Below are 19,068 nucleotides of genomic sequence, written 5' to 3' on the forward strand. Positions count from 1 at the left end.
CCACATTAGCCCAATAAGGGCACCCTTATCTGAAAGGACTTTCTCACAGGGATTTTCAACAAAGTCGTCTTGCCCATTCCTTGTCTTGCACTAGAGCACCCTTGTCTAGGAAAATCCTGCCTGACTCACCAAAAAGCATCTTGCGGGTTCCCATACTTGTTCAAAAACAAGACATAAATCATAAAGTCTGCATTGAAGAAGCAATAATGTATGTTACTCTTCATCTGCTAATTTTAATTACTTAACATGCTTGTTTAAAAAATATGACCACATCTATTTTGCCCAATACGCCCTCAATGTACAGGAGAAAACACCCATTACATGAAAAGAAAAATAAATACACATAAGACCCATTTCTATTACATATATAATTTATTAAAATTTAGATGTGACTTTCCTACCTAAGCGCTTAGCATCTAATGAGCAACACTATAATATTTATAACAATAAAAGCAATAGCCTCCTGTGCAAGCAGTGTCTTAGCCAGGAGAAATGAATTCAACTCTAATTCATCAAATTTGAATGATTTCAATAATATTTACCTAAAAGTGAGAGAATGATAGAGTGCATTTTGCAAATAAAAAAATAGACAGAGAGAGAGAGGATCGAGAATACACCCTCAGAGCTCTAAAGGTCACTAGTTAACAACAAGTTTCACAGAGTCAGCTGCAGTGATTTAGATATAGACTGACCATAAGGATGAACAAGCACTTTCTCTTTTGCCTGGAAATACAGCTACTGTGTAACAGTGCTTGATCAATATGTATTTTATATTGTATGTTCATGCTAACAAAAATCACAGAGAATAAATGTGTATCTAATAAAACAAGCAAGACCCAGAGTCAGCATTAACTTTAATGAAAGTATCATCAGGCCTGTAGCCAGCAATTTCAAAGGGGGTGTCTTTTTCTGAAAAAATGAACCCTTTAACATGAAAGCTTTATGTACCTACCAAAATTGATGTATTGATTTTCACTCTACAACAAACATACAAAATAACAGTGCCCCTGCATCAATCATCAATCCTTTTTACTTGAATCCTCTTCTACACTGATCAGCCCACTCTTAACTTTATTCCATTCTACATATCAGATATTATACAAATTTTTATCTTAAACAGAAACATAAAGATGATTCCATATCTTAACATGGCAGCATACCACAAGAAAACCACTTTGAATATTAAAGGGATAATAACTCTTCGTTTTGGCCAAAAAATGAATTTTCCTGGAGTAAACAACAATTTTCCCATACTTACCAATGGTTAATGAATCCATTTTTACATTCAAAGTTAGTCCCTGGTTTTATTCTAAAAAGTTTGGTTTTTTGTTAAAATCTCTTAAGAGATTTTAACAGAGTATAGCCGTCAATGGAGGTCGCGTGGTCTAAAGACGAGCCCAGATATCAGAATAATAGCTATAACTGCCGTTTTTGTGGTAAAACAGAATATATTATATTTCTATGAGTTATTCACAATGTTTTTATTGTGAAATATAGATCTCATACAAAGAGTTATTATCCCTTTAACCAGAGTTGCTTACTTCACTTTAGTCACATAGAGACAGAGCCCCTTGAAGGTCATCTTGTAAATATTAAATGTAACCATAAAATAAAAGGTATCTTAAAACGTTAAAGTTTTGTAAGGAACCATTCCCACAGATATTTGGATCGCTCTATCTCCCTAGGGAATCTCACTAAATTGCTATCAGTTTAACCAAGGACGTATATTCAATATACGTCCTTGGTTTAACCAGCTAAAATGTCTGTCACAGTAAAGCTTTTAGGGGGTAATTATCTTTACCCCCTAGCTGATTCGGTAGGCGTGGCAGATATTAAAGCCGGTTAGTTGATAGTAATTTAGTGAGACTCCCCAGGGAGTTAAACAGATCTAGATGGATCGATCTAGGCATGGGAACCAAGTCTAAATCTATTGCAAACTTTAAAAGTAGGGATTCAAGTTATCTTGTATAAGAAATAAATAAATTACAATGAAAACACATCTATAAAGATCAACCCTGAGTTTTTTTCTTCTTGTTACATAATCTTCCTGATGTTAACCTTTATGATGCACTTTCAACTCCGCATGCCTTTTACATATAGCCTACATCACATATCCTAGTAGTTTATTATTCTTATTTTGGTCACAGAAGAAGGCACCCAAGCCCAAAGTTTGGGGACTCTCGTAGTTGATCTTCATAGATGCACTTAAAATGTAATTTATCTCAACTTTTTAAAGAAGTAAAATGTTAGTCATCAAAAAATTGACAAGAAATGCCATATATTGTTTTTGTACAGAGAAATTCCCAATCCTTAATGGAAAGCTGAATTGTTTTAGATATCAGTAGTTAGTAAGCAAGAACAGCTTTCAAACATATCTTTAATTTTTTTTACTCATCTCAAAATATCCAAGTGAAAGCAGGAAATAACAGTAGACTTACCATTTCCGGCACTCCTCCAGATAATGCTGCATTACAAAGGCTGGCATCCAAGTCTACATTTCGCTTCCAAGTATGAATTACTACAAACTTTGAAAGAAAATTGAAAATTTCTACTTAATGTTTTCTGAACAATATTACAATCCAATAAAGTAGAAACAAAAAATGACACAAATACTTAATCTGAACGGTGATAAAAAGCATCAGTCTTCAATCTAGATTAATATCAAATTGATGGAGAATATACCTACCAAATGGAAAAATCTGCACAAAACAAAAACCAAAGATTGAGATTTCCACTGTGTTTTTCACTTTGAATCAATTATGACAAAACCAATGCTGATGACAGTCATTTATTTTAAAACTATGCATCATATAACAGTTATGAAAAATACTATATCTTTTATTCATTTTCACACAAAACTTAATTTGACTGATTTAACAAAGTTTAAAATAGACTTGAGGGATTTAGCCCATGTGGACTAATCAGTGAACTTATGACTCATGTGAAAGGATCCATGACAAATCTTTGCCATATAGTTGTATTAGTTTGGTTAGGTGCATTGCCATTCAACTTTGTCTACATGTACTTTACTAAGCAGTTTTTAAATCTATGTAAAGTGATCATTACAAATTTAATTAGCACTTTGTCATGACTGTTGTTTTATTTCATCTTTTTCCTTCCAATCTCAGATTCATAATCCGGACTATCAGAAAAGTCATCATATGGTTATCATAAGAATGTTTCATCCTGCTACAGCATAACAACAAATCTAACTGTAGTGTATTTTTTAACGTCATCATTTTCCTTTCTTTTCTTTCTGAAATTGAAATAAAACCTATTAAAATTAACAAAGAAGACAAAAAGCATATTTCTTACTATTACATTGCTAAACATCAAATAAAGAAATAAAAAATAGATAATAATATAATATTCCCACACTCAAAGAGCACAGTTATTATAGAAATACAGTTGGATGCAAGGTGAAAATTTTGAAAAAAAAAAAAAAAAAAAAAAAAAAAAAAAAAAAAAAAAAAAAAAACAAATTATATTTTACTTTGAGAATTTCTTGAAGTTCTGCTAATGCATTTTTGTATGGTTCCACTAATGCTTTGTAGTCTGACTTTCTCAGCTTCATTTCTGACACACTAGTCTTCCCTGCCTCTTTAATCATCTTCTTGAAATGGAAAATCTGAAAATATGAGGAAGCATGAGAAATAATATTTACATTGCAATGGATAGGTATTCAACAGAACAAGCAGTCTTCTTTTGGCAGCTTTTATCTAAAACAACTGAACAATTTTATGGCCATTTTCAAAATCAAAGGTGGAGAAGATTAAATAAGGAGACCAATATAATATAGGCTAATAGAATTAAGAAAAACATCAAAATGTCAACAGAAGAGAAATATGAGAAAAATATCCAAACAATTTGAAAAAGAGAATATATATATATATATATATATATATATATATATATATATATATATATATATATATATATATATATATATAATATTCGAACAACCATTGTTGTCTATTTACCACCTACATTACAACCTACCTCCTTCTTTTCACACAGAGAGACAGCTGTTCCCACTTTCCCAGCTCTGGCAGTCCTCCCTACCCTGTGGATATATGTCTTTATATATGGTGGAGAGTCATAGGACAGCACATACTGGACATTGTCCACATCCATACCTCTGGCCATGGCATCAGAGCAAACCAAGCTGTCAATAATGGTTTAAATATGTTAATTCAGGATATCATACTTAATTCTGTGTCCTAAAGACTTATACTTTGTTTTATGTGTGTTGATATTGTGTGTGTTTGTGTGTGTGTGTGCGTACATATACCCGGCAAGCGTGTGTGCATATCTGTACACATCCATCTATGTAAGCTACTCTAAGAATTATTCAAGACATCAAACCAATAGTTTTAATGTTTTACCTCTGTTGCCAACACGGCAGAAATTATATATATATAATTATTATTTTCATTTTTATTTCCACGACGTTCTTATGTTTATTCAGATCGTGTTAGATGAGAAACTGCTAACACTGCTCAATTAGGTAAAATGTGTTCAATTATTCATATGGTCAGCTGTATAAAAGGCGATGTTGCATGTGATCTGCATGGTCATTTATTACTTACTGGCAGAGTGAAGGTATGGTTTGATATTCCATGTAGCTTGTGTAAAATTTATATATTTAATATAGTGAAATTTAGATTTCACTTTATATGGAAGTATTTTGTGTAATTAACATAAGTTTACAAGTTTTTCATAATCATAATCAGTAATGTAGGCTATGGGTATTGTGTTTATCAAAGTGTATGTTGGTATGGGTGTAGCATTTTCATGAACAACACGTACATGTATTTTTACGTTATTAATAAATTACAGTAACAGCTCAGATTGTCATGACCGTCTCTGGGCAGCCAGTTGGCAGCAGAGAATGAGTATGGATATTGTTTTAGTGTAAGTGTTTGAAATTAAATAATTAGTGAAGTAAACTTACACATTTGTAAAGATTGTTTTTTTTTAAGATCACATAAATTTTAGTTATTTAGTATATTTAGTTTATCTCGATATTTCACTGTATTGTTATTATTTTTTTTCTTTTTATAGTTTTCACCAGTTTCTGTTCAGTTCTAATTCAGTTCTGTTCAGTTGAATTGGGCTGTGAACAGTGCATGCTGTGTGAATAAACGACAGTCATATCCAACTATGTTTCTTCGTTTTTACTCGTGGTCCGCTACAACTTCCATCATAAATCAAGTTATTCTCTAATACTTACAGATCAATTTTCCCAGCTGCAAATTGTTTGAGGATGCGGTTTCTCTTGATGGCATGCAAACTAGAGGAGAATTCTCGCACTTCTAGACCACCTACGAGTTTGACAAGTAGAAACAATCTGAAAAAAAAACAAGGCAGCAAAGCTGTCAAATGTACAGACAAAAAGCAGGAAATAACAATGCAAAAAATAGGCTACTGTCAATTCTGATGTAAAAATACATTATGCTTAACTACAAATTCAACATCAAATTTTTATTATGCTCAACAGGTAATACCAATGTAAGTAAAATGTGTAACAAGCATAAGGCTTCAGGCCCATGGGAGTTCAAGTTCACACTTTGAAAATGCCAGAATGAGAAAAATGAAAATTTCACACAAAATTGTATAATTCAATAATAAATGACAACCCAATTGAGCTGGCTTTCTAATTTGAACTGCATGCCAATCTTAAAAATCATACTTGTAAGTTAAAAATAAGAAGTAACACAGTTTTCTTTTAATAATTTTTGTAGTAGCAGTGCAAAACAATTTCTGTCCATTTTGATGTAACATTACGTAATATATTACAGAATAATTATCACCAATTTTTGATTATTGACTACAAATAGCATGGACATGTAGAAAATTTGATTACCATTCAGCTTCATGTCCATGGGAGCTCCGAGTCCCACAATGAATATGCCAACACGAAAAAAATGAATATTTCACTAAAATGTATAACTTCCAAAAAAAGAAGCCAATAAGACTGCTTTTCCAACTCAGGCTGCATTTTAGTCCTATGTTTCTTTTTTGAAAGTTTGACAATCATAAGTAACATGGTTTTCCCATAATGGTCATCTTGGCAGCAGCACCAAAAATTGTGTTTTCTTCTATTTTAATGCAATATTACATAATGCTTAACAGCATAATGACCATCAACTTTTAATAATAAAATATATGTATAATGGATTTTCAGAAAATGTGACTAGCATGGGTCTTCAAGCCCGTGGAGGTTCTAAGTCACACTTTGAAAATGCCAATATGTGAAAAGTTAAATTTTCACAAAAAAAAACTGTTTAATTGCCAGAAAAAATTTACCAAAAAGATTGCATTGCTTACTGAAGCTGTATTTTAGTCCCGTGTTTCTTTCCTGTAAGTTTAAGAACAGTAAGTGACATGGTTTTCCTTACATGGTCATCATGGAAGCAGTGTCCAAAATAGGGGTTTCTTCAAATTTTGATGCAATATTACATAATGTTTAACAGCATAATGACCATCAATTTTTAATAATAAAATATTAGTATCATGGATATTCAGAAAATGTGACTAGCAAAGGTCTTCAGGCCCATGGAACGTCAAAGTCACACCTTGAAAATGCCAAAATGTAAACAAGACAGCACTGTTCTGAAATGGGTGTTTTCCCATTTTTAACAATTTTTTAACATAAAACAAAATTAACAGTTTACTGCCATTTTTATATGATCAACTAAGAAAATTGATGAGATAGGAAAAATATCAATAGAATAATGTTAAATGTCCAATTTCCTCCAGTCTGAGATTCTGAACATAGTGAATGATTCAATCTGACAAACTGAAATGATATGAGTTTATTTCCATTTTTGAAACTTTATTACACAATGCACGATAACAAGTTTACCATCATTTTTACAAAATCAACTAACAATGTTGTAAAGATGCAGGATATGTCAAACAAACACTTTTACGTATCTTATTAGTTAAATAATGAGACTGTTAACATGCCTAAGAATTGAATCTGAGGAAATTTGAAAAAACAGCATAACTTCTAAAATAATGGCCCGATTATGCTGATTTTCGAACTCAACCTGTGTTTTAGTAAGATTGACCACTACTGTGAGTTTAATGACAATTGGTCTTTCTGTTTTTCTTATATTGTGTTTACAGTGTTGCATATATGCTGAAAAATGAAAAAACAGCATAAGTACTAAAATAGTGGCCCAATCATGCCGATTTTCGAACTTGACCTGCATTTTAGTAAGATTGAGTACTCCTGTAAGTTTCATGACAACAGGCCTATTGGTTTTCCTTTAAATGTGTTTACAGTGTTGCATATATGCTGAAAAGTGAAAAAACAGCATAACTTCTACAATAATGGCCCGATCATGCTGATTTTCGAACTTGACCTGCATTTTATGAATATTCATCAGATCTGTAAATATAAAGCCAAAAAGTAAAACTGTGTTCCACTTATCGTGTTTACAAGGAAAGTGCACGGCGACGGCATCGGCATCGGCACCGGCATCGGCATCGGCATCGGCGACGGCGACGGCGACGACAGACGCAGGTGATGGCAATATGTACAGACACATCTGTGTCTGTACATAAAAATTAAATTCACCTTAATGTAATACATTTATTTTGCAAAAAAGGTATATAAAATACTTACACATAATAGAACCTTGTGTTATCCTGGAGTGTGCATGTACACACAAGAGAGTACACACTGGTTAACTGGGCTTAACCTTATGATTATATTCTACCAGGATGAAAACAACACACACACACACACACACACACACACACACACACACACACACACACACACACACACACACACACACACACACACACAGTATATTTTTGGCCATAAAATGAATTTTTTCCTGGGGTAAATGACAATTTTACCATACTTACCAATGGTTAATGAATCCATTTTTACATTCAAGGTTTGTCCCTGTTTTTTTTTTTTAAGTTTGTTTTGTAGTAATAATCTCTTAAGAAATTATTGCAGAGTAAGGACATCTATGGAGGTCATGTGGTCCGATGACAAGCACAGATTTCAGAATAATTGCTATTATAGTTGCCATTTTTGTCTATGAGTTGTTTACAATGTATTTATAGTGAAATATCTCATATGAAGAGTTGTTATCCCTTTAATAAAGCAGTATTCAAAATTGATTTCTTTGGAGTCCTTTTACACTTTTGTTACAATGCATGTGTCAATTCAATGCTCTCTGACAGACTGATACCTGTGAGTGGCCTCTACTGAGTTGGTAAAGCACAGGACATGTCTGAACTTCAAATGGTGCATCAAGTGGAGAACAACAAGTGGTTTGTCTTGAGCTGCCACCTGGATGAAATATTCCTATAAAACAGAAAGTATATAGCTCAACAGATACCAAGAAACTTTCTATTCACTCATTCAGCATCTTTTCCAAGACCATAACATGACTGAAACCTCAGCAATTAAAACAAATATACTTGAAAATAATAACTCTAACTAAGCTTAAATCATTTTCTCTATATACAGGAAAAGAGGTCATTTCCTAAATTGCACCCTTAAAATTGGGGCAGAATATTGTAATATTAACTTTCATTTATACTCAGTAAAGGAGAATAAAAAGGTTATAAACTAACACTTAATCCAACAGGTGTAGTGTATTTTCCAACAAAGCCACCTTCTATCCTTGCCAGTCCATCTTCCTCTCCTGTTTTCTCTAAAATATAAAAACATTCACATGCTTACATGTAAGTACATGTAAATAACTTTCTATTTGTGGCAATGCAAGGCAGGTTTTAATGAGCTAAAAATTATGTTGCTTCATTTTCCTGTTAAAAATAGAAATAGGTTACTAAGATGCACAACTTGGTTCTAGCAGAAATTCATGCAAATGTTTAAAATATAATAAAATAAACTTGATACATATGGCGTGACAAGCTTTCATGTTATTGGGCAGAGAAAAAATTAAAGGAGAGTGAAAATCAAGGTTTAGCATAAAAGTAACACAAATGTATTATAAGTATCTGTACTGTCACCTGATGTCAAATTAACTGATTCAATTTCCACCCGTTCTTTTAAACCTGCAGTAAACAGCTTTGGTTGAAACAAATTAAGTTGCTGGAGTTTCTCTGGGTTCTGAGAAAGTGTGGCTGAGAACAAAAGCTTGTGTAGCTGTGGAAAGAAAGAAAAACTACTGATTTTCTTCACATAAAAAAAGCTGGCATATGGTCTTGATTATTGCAATCTGTGATTAACAATTCATTATTAAAATATCTTTTTATTTTACATATAAATGATTAAATGAAAATAATTGTATTGATTAAAACAAATCAAGCAATAGAATATTCAAGTTGTGAGATTCAAAAGATTCTACAGTTGATACTTCAAAATCAATATACTTACTGGCATATCTAGTCTACTGGCACTAAAATGAATAATTTAATGTTATGAGTTTTAAACAAATCATGCAAAATATTCTAAGAAAGAAAAACTAAAACTGATGTTCTACTAAGGCTGAAAAACATCAAATAATTCACAGATTTTCAAGATATAAACAAACTGGAACAATATTGACACAATTGTTTTACCAAATATTTTTGAAAGACTTTTAAAGCTTCAAGTGACAATTCCTGTATTATCTTGAACTCTATACCATTAACATACTTTATGGTTTCTATGGGTAGCCATAGCATAGCCCTACACTTTTCCACATTGTAAAGAGTAGCATACCCTCAGGGACCCCAGTCCCTCGATATTTATGACAATGCCTGGGTCCTATATACATAAAATTGTTGCAAACGATCTTCATAATAGCAGCTTAAAAAGTATTGTTGAAAAAATGCTTGATGTAAAGAGAATCACCCCACACACGCACATAAATTATGACTGACCCATCCTTATTCCTAATGATAAGTGTATCAATCCCAAAAAGTTTTAACTTCCTTGCTATAATGACCTGGGAGGAGTTAGCAGAAATAACAATGTGAAAAGAATAAAGAATCAACCACCCCCAGGGAAAGCCCAACCCCATGTTGCACTATAATTCAGAAGTGCCAATGCACATCCCTGATGATAGATCTATCAATCCCCCAAGTTTCAACTAACTAACTTTAATGGCCAAGGAAGAAATAATGGAAATTACTAATGCACAGATGGACAGGATAACATGACCCCTGACTTTTGTCCCAGAAGTGCAGGGATGATAATTCTTACCTTGCAGCATTAAGAGCACCTGGTTTGGTCCGATGTTCATAAACTGCAGTCTCCACTCGAGTTAACCAGTCTTGCTTTATCTCATCCATCATACGATCAGCTTCATCTATTACCTGAACCCACAGAATTTTTTTTCATTTACTGTTAGCACTCACAAAATGGATATCAGCAGAAGGTACTGATTTTCAATTAATAAGCACTATAACTATTATTTTTTATCTATTTAATATATTAATTTTTTGAAAACTGAACAACAATTAACTAACATTGAAACTACTTTTAAGTAGTCTTAAGTCAACATTTTATAAGCATCCTGAACAAATACACATTGTTACAGTTGTATTCCCAAAATTAAAAAAACTCATAGAAAAAAGCTCCACCAAGGCAGCTGAATTATTATTATCAACTAATGAACCACCATCAAATTCTAACAAATTTTAAACTGAAAAATCCTGTATATCAGATAAAATATCATTCTTAATTCAATCCGCAACTCACCAAAAACTGTAAGTGTTGCAATGTAAATCCAGGTGTGAGATTAATATGGTCCACCAATCTCCCTGGAGTTGCTACTAAAATGTCTACTAAACTCTGGAAACCTCTGTGACTGCAATAAAAATGTAAAAAAAGTTTAGTGTATGGTAATTAGGAACAAGGAAAAACATTTCTTTGAAACTATCACCTGTGAGAAGATGAAATCTGACAGAATTATAATTACTAATTATGTAACATTGACTTACAGAGTAACATACTGACCTTTTCTTTGCGATTGTTGTCTGTTCACTGCCCAGTGTCTTTTGACCAATGATCAAACCGACCTGCAATACATATCTTTATTACAACACTAAACAGTTATAAAAATGAAGTTTTTAAATAATTATGATGTCTTAAAACCCTTCGTACAAGTTCTGATACAATTTTATTTAATACCATAATATGTTTACAACTAGACAAAGTTTAGTTGATACAGTACATAAATATTCCTCCACATTAATCTTCTCTAAAAGTTTTTCCTTTACCTTCAGTTGTGTGGCAGAACAGTAAGTCTGAAACACCTTGTAAACTTGTGTTGCTAGATCCCTGCTTGGTAGAATTGCTAATGCCCGTATTTGAGGCACAACACGTGATTGTAGAATCTGAAAGAAAAAAAAAAGCAACAAGCTGTACATAATAATATTCATGGAAGCAATAAATAAAGCTATCATACTAAATATAAAAATAAAAGCCATCATACTAAATGTAAGAACTATTACATGCACATTCTTTCCTGTTTCAAACTTCTACTTTTCTAAGAGAAAGAATAATATATAAAATCATAATTGAAATATATATATATATATATATATATATATATATATATATATATATATATATATATATATATATATATATATATATATATATATATATATATATGTCTGATGTTAAACCACTTGAAAATACCTTTTTAAATGAGATCTGTAATTAAATTCAAAGCAACTATATTATATTTATCATTAGTTAATAAAAGTAAGGCCACACTTTTTTATTTTTATGGATGACATCCTCTGGGGACCCCAAAATCGGTGCGAGAGGGAGAAAAAAAAAACGGGCCAAAAAAAAAACTGCTTAAGTAAGGGAAATCTGTCAGTACACAGCTAGAAACACAAATTTACCACAGAAACACGTATCAAACTAACAATATGTCTTTATCCATGCTCTCAGAATATTAAATCATTATGAACACTATACAGAAATGTTTAAAAAAATATTAATACTATCAAATCTGTTAAAGGTTATTTCAGTCGATGCCATTATGTCTACTTCGACACACACGTAGCAGCCAAACTGTCGGGTGGCCTGTCCGACCTAAGCTCAAGCCCACCAAATACCTCGACGCCCTTGTCGACCTTTTTTTCGCTACAAAAAAAAAAAAAAAAAAAAAACCCTGGTAGGTGTTGCTTTGGACAGAATGTCACTGAAATTTTCTGGGCGATAATCGCTGGCCGCCGCCAGCCTTTCGTTTAATTGTAAAAAGGTGATATCTCCATGCCCAATATCAGTGGCATACCAGTCCAAAACAACGGCCCCCGTTCTCTTTATGACTTTAATTGTTGTGTAATTTGAAAGTAATCCTAGAGATGAATTTGACGGCAAAGCGACCATATTTCCACGTGGCGATAATACGCATGCGCAGAAAGCGCATTTTCCGGCAAATTCAATAATGACGTTTGCGACAACCGACTTCGTTGGGGGTGTTTTTTTTTCCGGAGAACGGACGGAAATCGGTGCGCGCGCAGGATGTCATCCATAAAAATAAAAAAGTGTGGCCTAAACAGTTAACTGACTGAGAGAGTAAGTAACTAAGTAAACAAATTATTTATATTTGAACATTCCAATTCTACCAAAGAAGTAAAATAATAACCTGTACAATAGGCAACACAAATGCCAGTGTCTTTCCACTTCCAGTAGCAGCAGAACAGCAGATATCACTTGGCCTGTATCCTGCACGTCCCATACCATACTCCACAGACTGAAGGATAGCAGGGATAACACTAGCCTGGACTAATAAATACAAGTGTGTCTATGGATTAATATTCACTATGATTCCTAATATATTTCAGACATGCATGACCTTTACAATTTTATTCCTTTTGCAGACATTGGAAATTCTTAACTTAAAATTTTAACAAGGCAGCAAAGCTGTCAAATGTACAGACAAAAAGCAGGAAATAACAAAATAGGCTACTGTCAATTCTGATACAAAAGTACATTATGTTAAACTGCAAATTCAACATCAAATTTTAATTATGCTCAACAGGTAATACCAATGTAAGTAAAATGTGTACCAAGCATAAGGCTTCAGGCCAATGGAAGTTCAAGTTCACACTTTGAAAATGTAAAACTTCCAGAAAAAGAAGTCAATTAGACTGCTTTTCCAACGTCAGGCTGCATTTTAGTCCTGTATTTCTTTTTTGAAAGTTTTGCATTCATAAGTAACATGGTTTTCTCATAATGGTCATCATGGCAGCAGCACCCAAAATTGTGTTTTCTTCTATTCTGATGCAATATTACATAATGGTTTACAGCATAATGACAATCAATTTTTAATAAGAAAATATACCTATCATGGATTTTCAGAAAATGTGACTATCATGGGTCTTCAAGCCTGTGGAACTTCTAAGTCACACATTGAAAATGCCAATATGTGAAAAATTAAATTTTCACAAAAAAATGTTTAACTGGCAGATTGCATTGCCTACTGAAGCTGTATATTATAGTCCCATGTTTCTTTCCTGTAAGTTTGAGAACAGTAAGTGACATGGTTTTTCTTAAATGGTCATCATAGTAGCAGTGCCCAAAAATAGTTTTTTTTTTTCAAATTTTGATGCAATATTACATAATGTTTAACAGCATAATGACCATCAATTTCTAATAATAAAATATTAGTATCATGGATATTCAGAAAATGTGACTAGCAAAGGTCTTCTGGCCCATGGAACTTCAAAGTCACAACTTGAAAATGCCAAAATGTAAACAAGACAGCACTGTTCTGAAATATTTTTTTCCACATTTTTAACAATTTTTAACAAAAAACAAAATTAACAGTTTACTGCCATTTATATATGATCAACTAAAAAAATTGATGAGATGGGAAAAAAAATCAATAGAGCAGTGTTAAATGTCCAATTTCTTCCATTCTGAGATTCTGAACATAGTGAATGATTGAATCTGACAAACTGCAATGATATGAGTTTATTTCCATTTTTGAAACTTTATTACACAATACACAATAACAAGTTTACCATCATTTTTACAAAATCAACCAACAATGTTGTAAAGACACAGGCAATGTCAAACAAACACTTTTACGTATCTTATTAATTAAATAATGAAACTGTTAACATGCCTAAGAATTGAATCTGAGGAAATGTGAAAAAACAGCATAACTTCTAAAATAATGGCCCGATTATGCTGATTTTCAAACTCAACCTGAGTTTTGGTAAGATTAACCACTCCTGTGAGTTTCATGACAATTGGCCTATCTGTTTTTCTTATATTGTGTTAACAGTGTTGTATATATGCTGAAAAGGGAAAAAAACAGCATAACTACTAAAATAGTGGCCCGATCATGCCGATTTTCGAACTTGACCTGCATTTTAGTAAGATTAACCACTCCTGTGAGTTTCATGACAACTGGCCTATATGTTTTTCTTATATTGTGTTAACAGTGTTGCATATATGCTGAAAAGTGAAAAAAAAACAGCATAACTTCTACAATAATGCCTCGATCATGTTGATTTTCGAACTTGACCTGCGTTTTATGAATATTCATCAGCTCTGTAAATATAAAGCCAAAAAGTAAAACTGTCTTCCACTTATGGTGTTAACGATAAAAGTGCACGGCGACGGCAACATGGACGGTGACGACAGATGCAGGTGATGGCAATATGTACATAATAAAATATATGTATCGTGGATTTTCAGAAAATGTGACTAGCATGGGTCTTCAAGCCCGTGGAGGTTCTAAGTCACACCTTGAAAATGCCAATATGTAAACAAGACAGCACTGTCCTGAAATGTGTTTTTTTCCATTTTTAACAATTGTTTAACATATAACAAAATTAACAGTTTACTGCCATTTTTATATGATCAACTAAGAAAATTGATGACATGGGAAAAATATCAATAGAACAGTGTTTAATGTCCAATTTCCTCCATTCCGAGTTTCTGAACATAGTGAATGAATTAATCTGACAAACTGCAATGATATGAGTTTTTTTCCATTTTTGAAACTCTGTTATACAATACATGATAACAAGTTTACCATCCTTTTTACATAATCAACTAACAATGTTGTAAAGTTGCAGGAAATGTCAAACAAACACATTTACATATCTTATTAGTTAAATAATGAGACTGTTAACATGCCTAAGAATTGAATCTGAGGAAATGTGAAAAAACAGCATAACTTATAAAATAATGGCCCCATTATGCTGATTTTTGAACTTGACCTGCGTTTTAGTAAGATTGATTACTAATGTGAGTTTCATGACAACAGGCCTATCGGTTTTCCTTGAAATGTGTTAACAATGTTGCATATATGCTAAAAAGTGAAAAAACAGCATAACTACTAAAATAGTGGCCCGATCATGCCGATTTTCGAACTTGACTTGCGTTTTAGTAAGATTGATTACTCCTGTGAGTTTAATGACAACAAGCCTATCGGTTTTCCTTAAAATGTGTTAACAGGGTTGCATATATGCTGAAAAGTGAAAAAACAGCAAAACTTCTACAATAATGACCCGATCATGCTGATTTTCGAACTTGACCTGTGTTTTATGAATATTCATCAGCTCTGTAAATATAAAGCCAAAAAGTAAAACTGCCCTCCACTTATCGTGTTAACAAGGAAAGTGCACGGCGCCGGCATCGGCATCGGCGACGGCATCGGCGACGACAGACGCAGGTGATGGCAATATGTACAGACACTTCTGTGTCTGTACATAAAAAACTGACTTAGTATGCCTATTCTAAAAAATGTAATCTTTTTTGGAGTCATTCTACCAAAAAAACTAATATAGAAAAAATAATATACAAACCTGGAAAAAAAGATGATATATTGTTTTCTTTTAGTTTTTCTTGTAAGCTTTCATCTAACCCTTTCACGGCATCCAAAGCAGACTTTTGATATCTGATGTCAATAGGAACAATAGTTGGATGGGATAACCAGGCTGGCAACTGGCGGTGAACCTGAAATAAGAATATTTACCATGGTAGGGTGCATAACAAGCTCACAATTTTACAAAATATCTTAAATAAAAAATAATTTGTCATACGTATGTGAAAGAATGTCTCTTTACATACTATCGGCACATAACATTTTTTGCCACCAAATATTTGTATTTCAATTGATGAGTTAACTTCAATACCTTTTCTTGTTTCTTTTTATAAAAGTTTCCAAGGACTGTAAAGCCTCCTTCTGCAGTTTGGTCCTCAGTGGCAAAATCCTGCCTTTCATCTTCTATTTGATCATCAGCATCTGCAATACCATTCTCAGTTGACTCTTTTAAAGACTTTACTGGAGGTTCATCAGAAATATCTGCTTGTTCTTTGTCATCTTGCTGTTGATGTGCAAATCTCTTTCTTTTCTTTTCCCCTTGTAAATCTTGAGAAATTGACTCAACAACTCCAGGATCTTGGTCTGTTATAAGTTTTCTCTTTTCCCTTTTCCTTTTCACATTTTTTGCAGAGGGCTTAGATTCATCTTTTTTTAAAAAGGTCTCTTTCAAATCACTTGGCTTCGTTTCTACATTATCAACTGGATGTTTAACCGATTCCTCTTTAATATTAAAAGAGGCATTTTGAGTCAAATCCCTATGCTTTAAAATTGCACTTTCTTCTTTTGCTTCCTGTACATTGGAACATGATTGCCTTCTTTTCTCTTTAGCTTTTCTGTGAATATTTGCAAGTATATCTGCAGCTTTTTTGTTTTTGTTTCCATCTGTATCATATGCATCACCGCTGAATCTAAAATATATTAAATATACCTTGTTTTCATTCATAAAAATTACAAGAACAATCAATAACAAGAACTTAAAAATTCTAGTGACTGTTTGAACAATATCAGGAATTTTAAAAAGTTCTAGTCACATTTACTTACTAGTAATATAAAATATTCTATTTGGCTATAGCTTTTATCTATTATCTCAACACTGTATTGTAAACTTATGAACAAGTTAGATGAAGAAAAGTGTGCTTACATTTGTTGGGAATAAGGAGTAATAATCAGTTTGAACACATAATGATTTTACAGATGTCAAATGTTATGTAACAAAAATTTGAATAAAACACCTACGACAACATTTTATAATATACATCACAAAACCAATGCATTAGCACTTCTGTTTCTGATATGTACACTGTGCTAAAACATGAAAGCAAAGGCCTCAAAAATTGTAAATAACAACCAGTTTGTGCATCCATTGTGATGCTCATTTTAGCTTACCTCTCACTGTAAAATCAAGCACCCGTAAAAAAGTTATAATAATAATGATCACAAATGGGTTTCTGAATACATCAGGTAGGTCAAATAATGACACACTGTTTTTCTCTCTGGAAAGCAACCTACTAAGCAGAATTGTGTACAAAATTGCTTGACCAACATGATTATTCATGTTTGTTTAGAACAGGAAACCATTTCTAATATATTTCTCACACTAAGAAGTCTGTTTGTGGCAGCTGTGTTTGACTTCACAGTAACCTAACTGGTAGACCAACAGATGAATGTTACCATATTCATGGCTCTGTTGACAGAAAACTTGTTGGCTTTCCTGGAGTGTGTGAGTTGAAAAGATGACAAGTAAGATAAAAATTGGAGAGCTCCCCCATCATGGTAGATGTGCACACTGGTTAAATTTTTAGAGGGCTTTGGTCTCTTGTGTTAAAACAGTGTATAGATCATATGTATACATGATATGGATCAGATATCATAAATATGAGTGCTAATGGGTGAATTTTGTGCTATAGAATATATTAAAGTCGTTTTGTGTTTTTGAGATTCATGTACCAAGGTGACATCAATACATCAATAAAGAGTAAGAGCAAGGCCCGTTGTTGCATGCTTTTTACTGAGGGAACCCCAAATTTTGTTACAAGTCTGTCTTAAAAGTCAAATTATGTTTTAATTTTACACATTTAATTACTCGTCTGCGATATGGTGCACTTGATCACCATTTCTGCTATTCAAATAATTTGATCTAGTATTATTTCTAATGGTCTTTTGTGTTTTAACATACTCCAAGCTATTCATACATGATGAGAGCTGAGAATACTTCAGGAGTGAACATCAACTCATCGTTTAAATTTAAAGTTTAATTAATTGTAGGTATATCACAATCTGCTAGGGGCGCTACAGTAGTAACTATCCAGGGGCAGTGAAGTGTAAAACTGATATCAGCCTGCTGACAGCTCGCCTATGGCACCCCTTTTTTAAATCTCTCTTTTAGCGCCGCGTAAAAAACACTAATACAAGCCATTAACTAAATAAGCTGTAAATGAAAGAGTAAAATCCGATCACATGATTTTCCCCGTGTTGCAGTCTTTGAGAAGTTTCAGTTCAGGGCGTTTGAAGTTATGCCTCGACAAAATGCTCAAAAATGTCAGTTAAGTGCTGGTTTCAGCTTTTTGAAATTTATAGCGAATAAAGTTTATGAAATTTGCAATATAATGTAGAAAAATCATGAAAATTAAACCATGCGAAGTATAGTTTATATTTGATGCCCAAAATTTATAGTACATGATCTGCACGGAAGCCATCCAAGCCATGTGCTTGTGCGGTCGCCAATTTGGGTTTGTTTCCGGGTCATTAGATTAACAAACAGCCATAATTGCCCTAATTGGTCACAAGCAATTTGAGATGCAGCTACAGCTGAGTGATCACCGCTGGTCAGTAGTGACAGGTTTTAAGCTGAATAGTGTGGACACTTTTGGTGAATTTTTGCAGTTAAAAAACTTCAATATCTTTGTTGCTTGTAAGAATATTTAAAAATTTCCAAGTGATTTCATCCAGTTTTTGCATTACCTTTCAGATGATATAAGTATTATAATTTTCTGATCAGTTTGAAAATTTTTCTGATATACCTATTAATTGGGAACACTGTACTGAAGGACTTTTTGTAAATGCGGTATACTAGTATAACATTTTAAAATTAACAAAAAAAACTAACCTAGAAACTGAAAATAATGCCATCGCCTCTTTTCACACAACTCTGCTGTCATATATAATCTAACTATCAGCGAAGTACACCATAACCTATCAGCCTGTGTTACTCATGCCATCTCAAGGGCGCAGACATGTTTGTTGTTCATTTCCGTAAGAATTGTGGGAAATCCAATATAAACCA

At 32.9% G+C, this 19,068-nt stretch overlaps 1 protein-coding gene across 2 annotated transcripts; it reads right to left on the minus strand.

The window, feature by feature from the left end:
- Window positions 1-2,774: 2,774 nt before the first annotated feature.
- On the minus strand, window positions 2,775-19,064 carry LOC106159677 (ATP-dependent RNA helicase DDX51). 2 transcript variants are annotated; one of them, XM_087002486.1, is made up of 16 exons: window positions 18,892-19,064; window positions 16,096-16,693; window positions 15,766-15,916; window positions 12,588-12,727; window positions 11,203-11,319; window positions 10,940-11,001; window positions 10,682-10,790; window positions 10,184-10,296; window positions 9,374-9,395; window positions 9,007-9,142; window positions 8,608-8,687; window positions 8,220-8,335; window positions 5,234-5,350; window positions 4,000-4,165; window positions 3,494-3,628; window positions 2,775-3,256 (listed from the first exon to the last, which is right to left on the minus strand). In XM_087002486.1, the coding sequence occupies exons 1-16, from the start codon at window positions 18,912-18,914 to the stop codon at window positions 3,236-3,238; spliced, it is 2,106 nt and encodes a 701-aa protein (XP_086858612.1). In that variant the 5' UTR covers window positions 18,915-19,064; the 3' UTR covers window positions 2,775-3,235. The 2 variants fall into 2 exon arrangements, with proteins under 2 accessions (XP_086858612.1, XP_086858611.1); XM_087002485.1 differs by having other exon boundaries at window positions 2,775-3,274.
- Window positions 19,065-19,068: the final 4 nt, after the last annotated feature.

Source organism: Lingula anatina, chromosome 1 (assembly GCF_051362555.1).
Source record: "Lingula anatina isolate TDL-2025a chromosome 1, LinAna3.0, whole genome shotgun sequence".
In the NCBI taxonomy this organism is placed as follows: domain Eukaryota; kingdom Metazoa; phylum Brachiopoda; class Lingulata; order Lingulida; family Lingulidae; genus Lingula; species Lingula anatina.

What these genes read in the sequence shown, in the direction of transcription:
- LOC106159677 (XM_087002485.1), bottom strand. Translation starts at nt 18,914, where the DNA reads ATGGCATTATTTTCAGTTTCTAG. An exon ending in ATCAGTTAATTTGACATCAG is followed by an intron (nt 8,688 to 9,006) that starts GTGACAGTACAG and finishes TTTATATTTTAG; the next exon opens with AGAAAACAGGAGAGGAAGAT. An exon ending in GCAGCTGGGAAAATTGATCT is followed by an intron (nt 4,166 to 5,233) that starts GTAAGTATTAGA and finishes CATTATTGACAG; the next exon opens with CTTGGTTTGCTCTGATGCCA.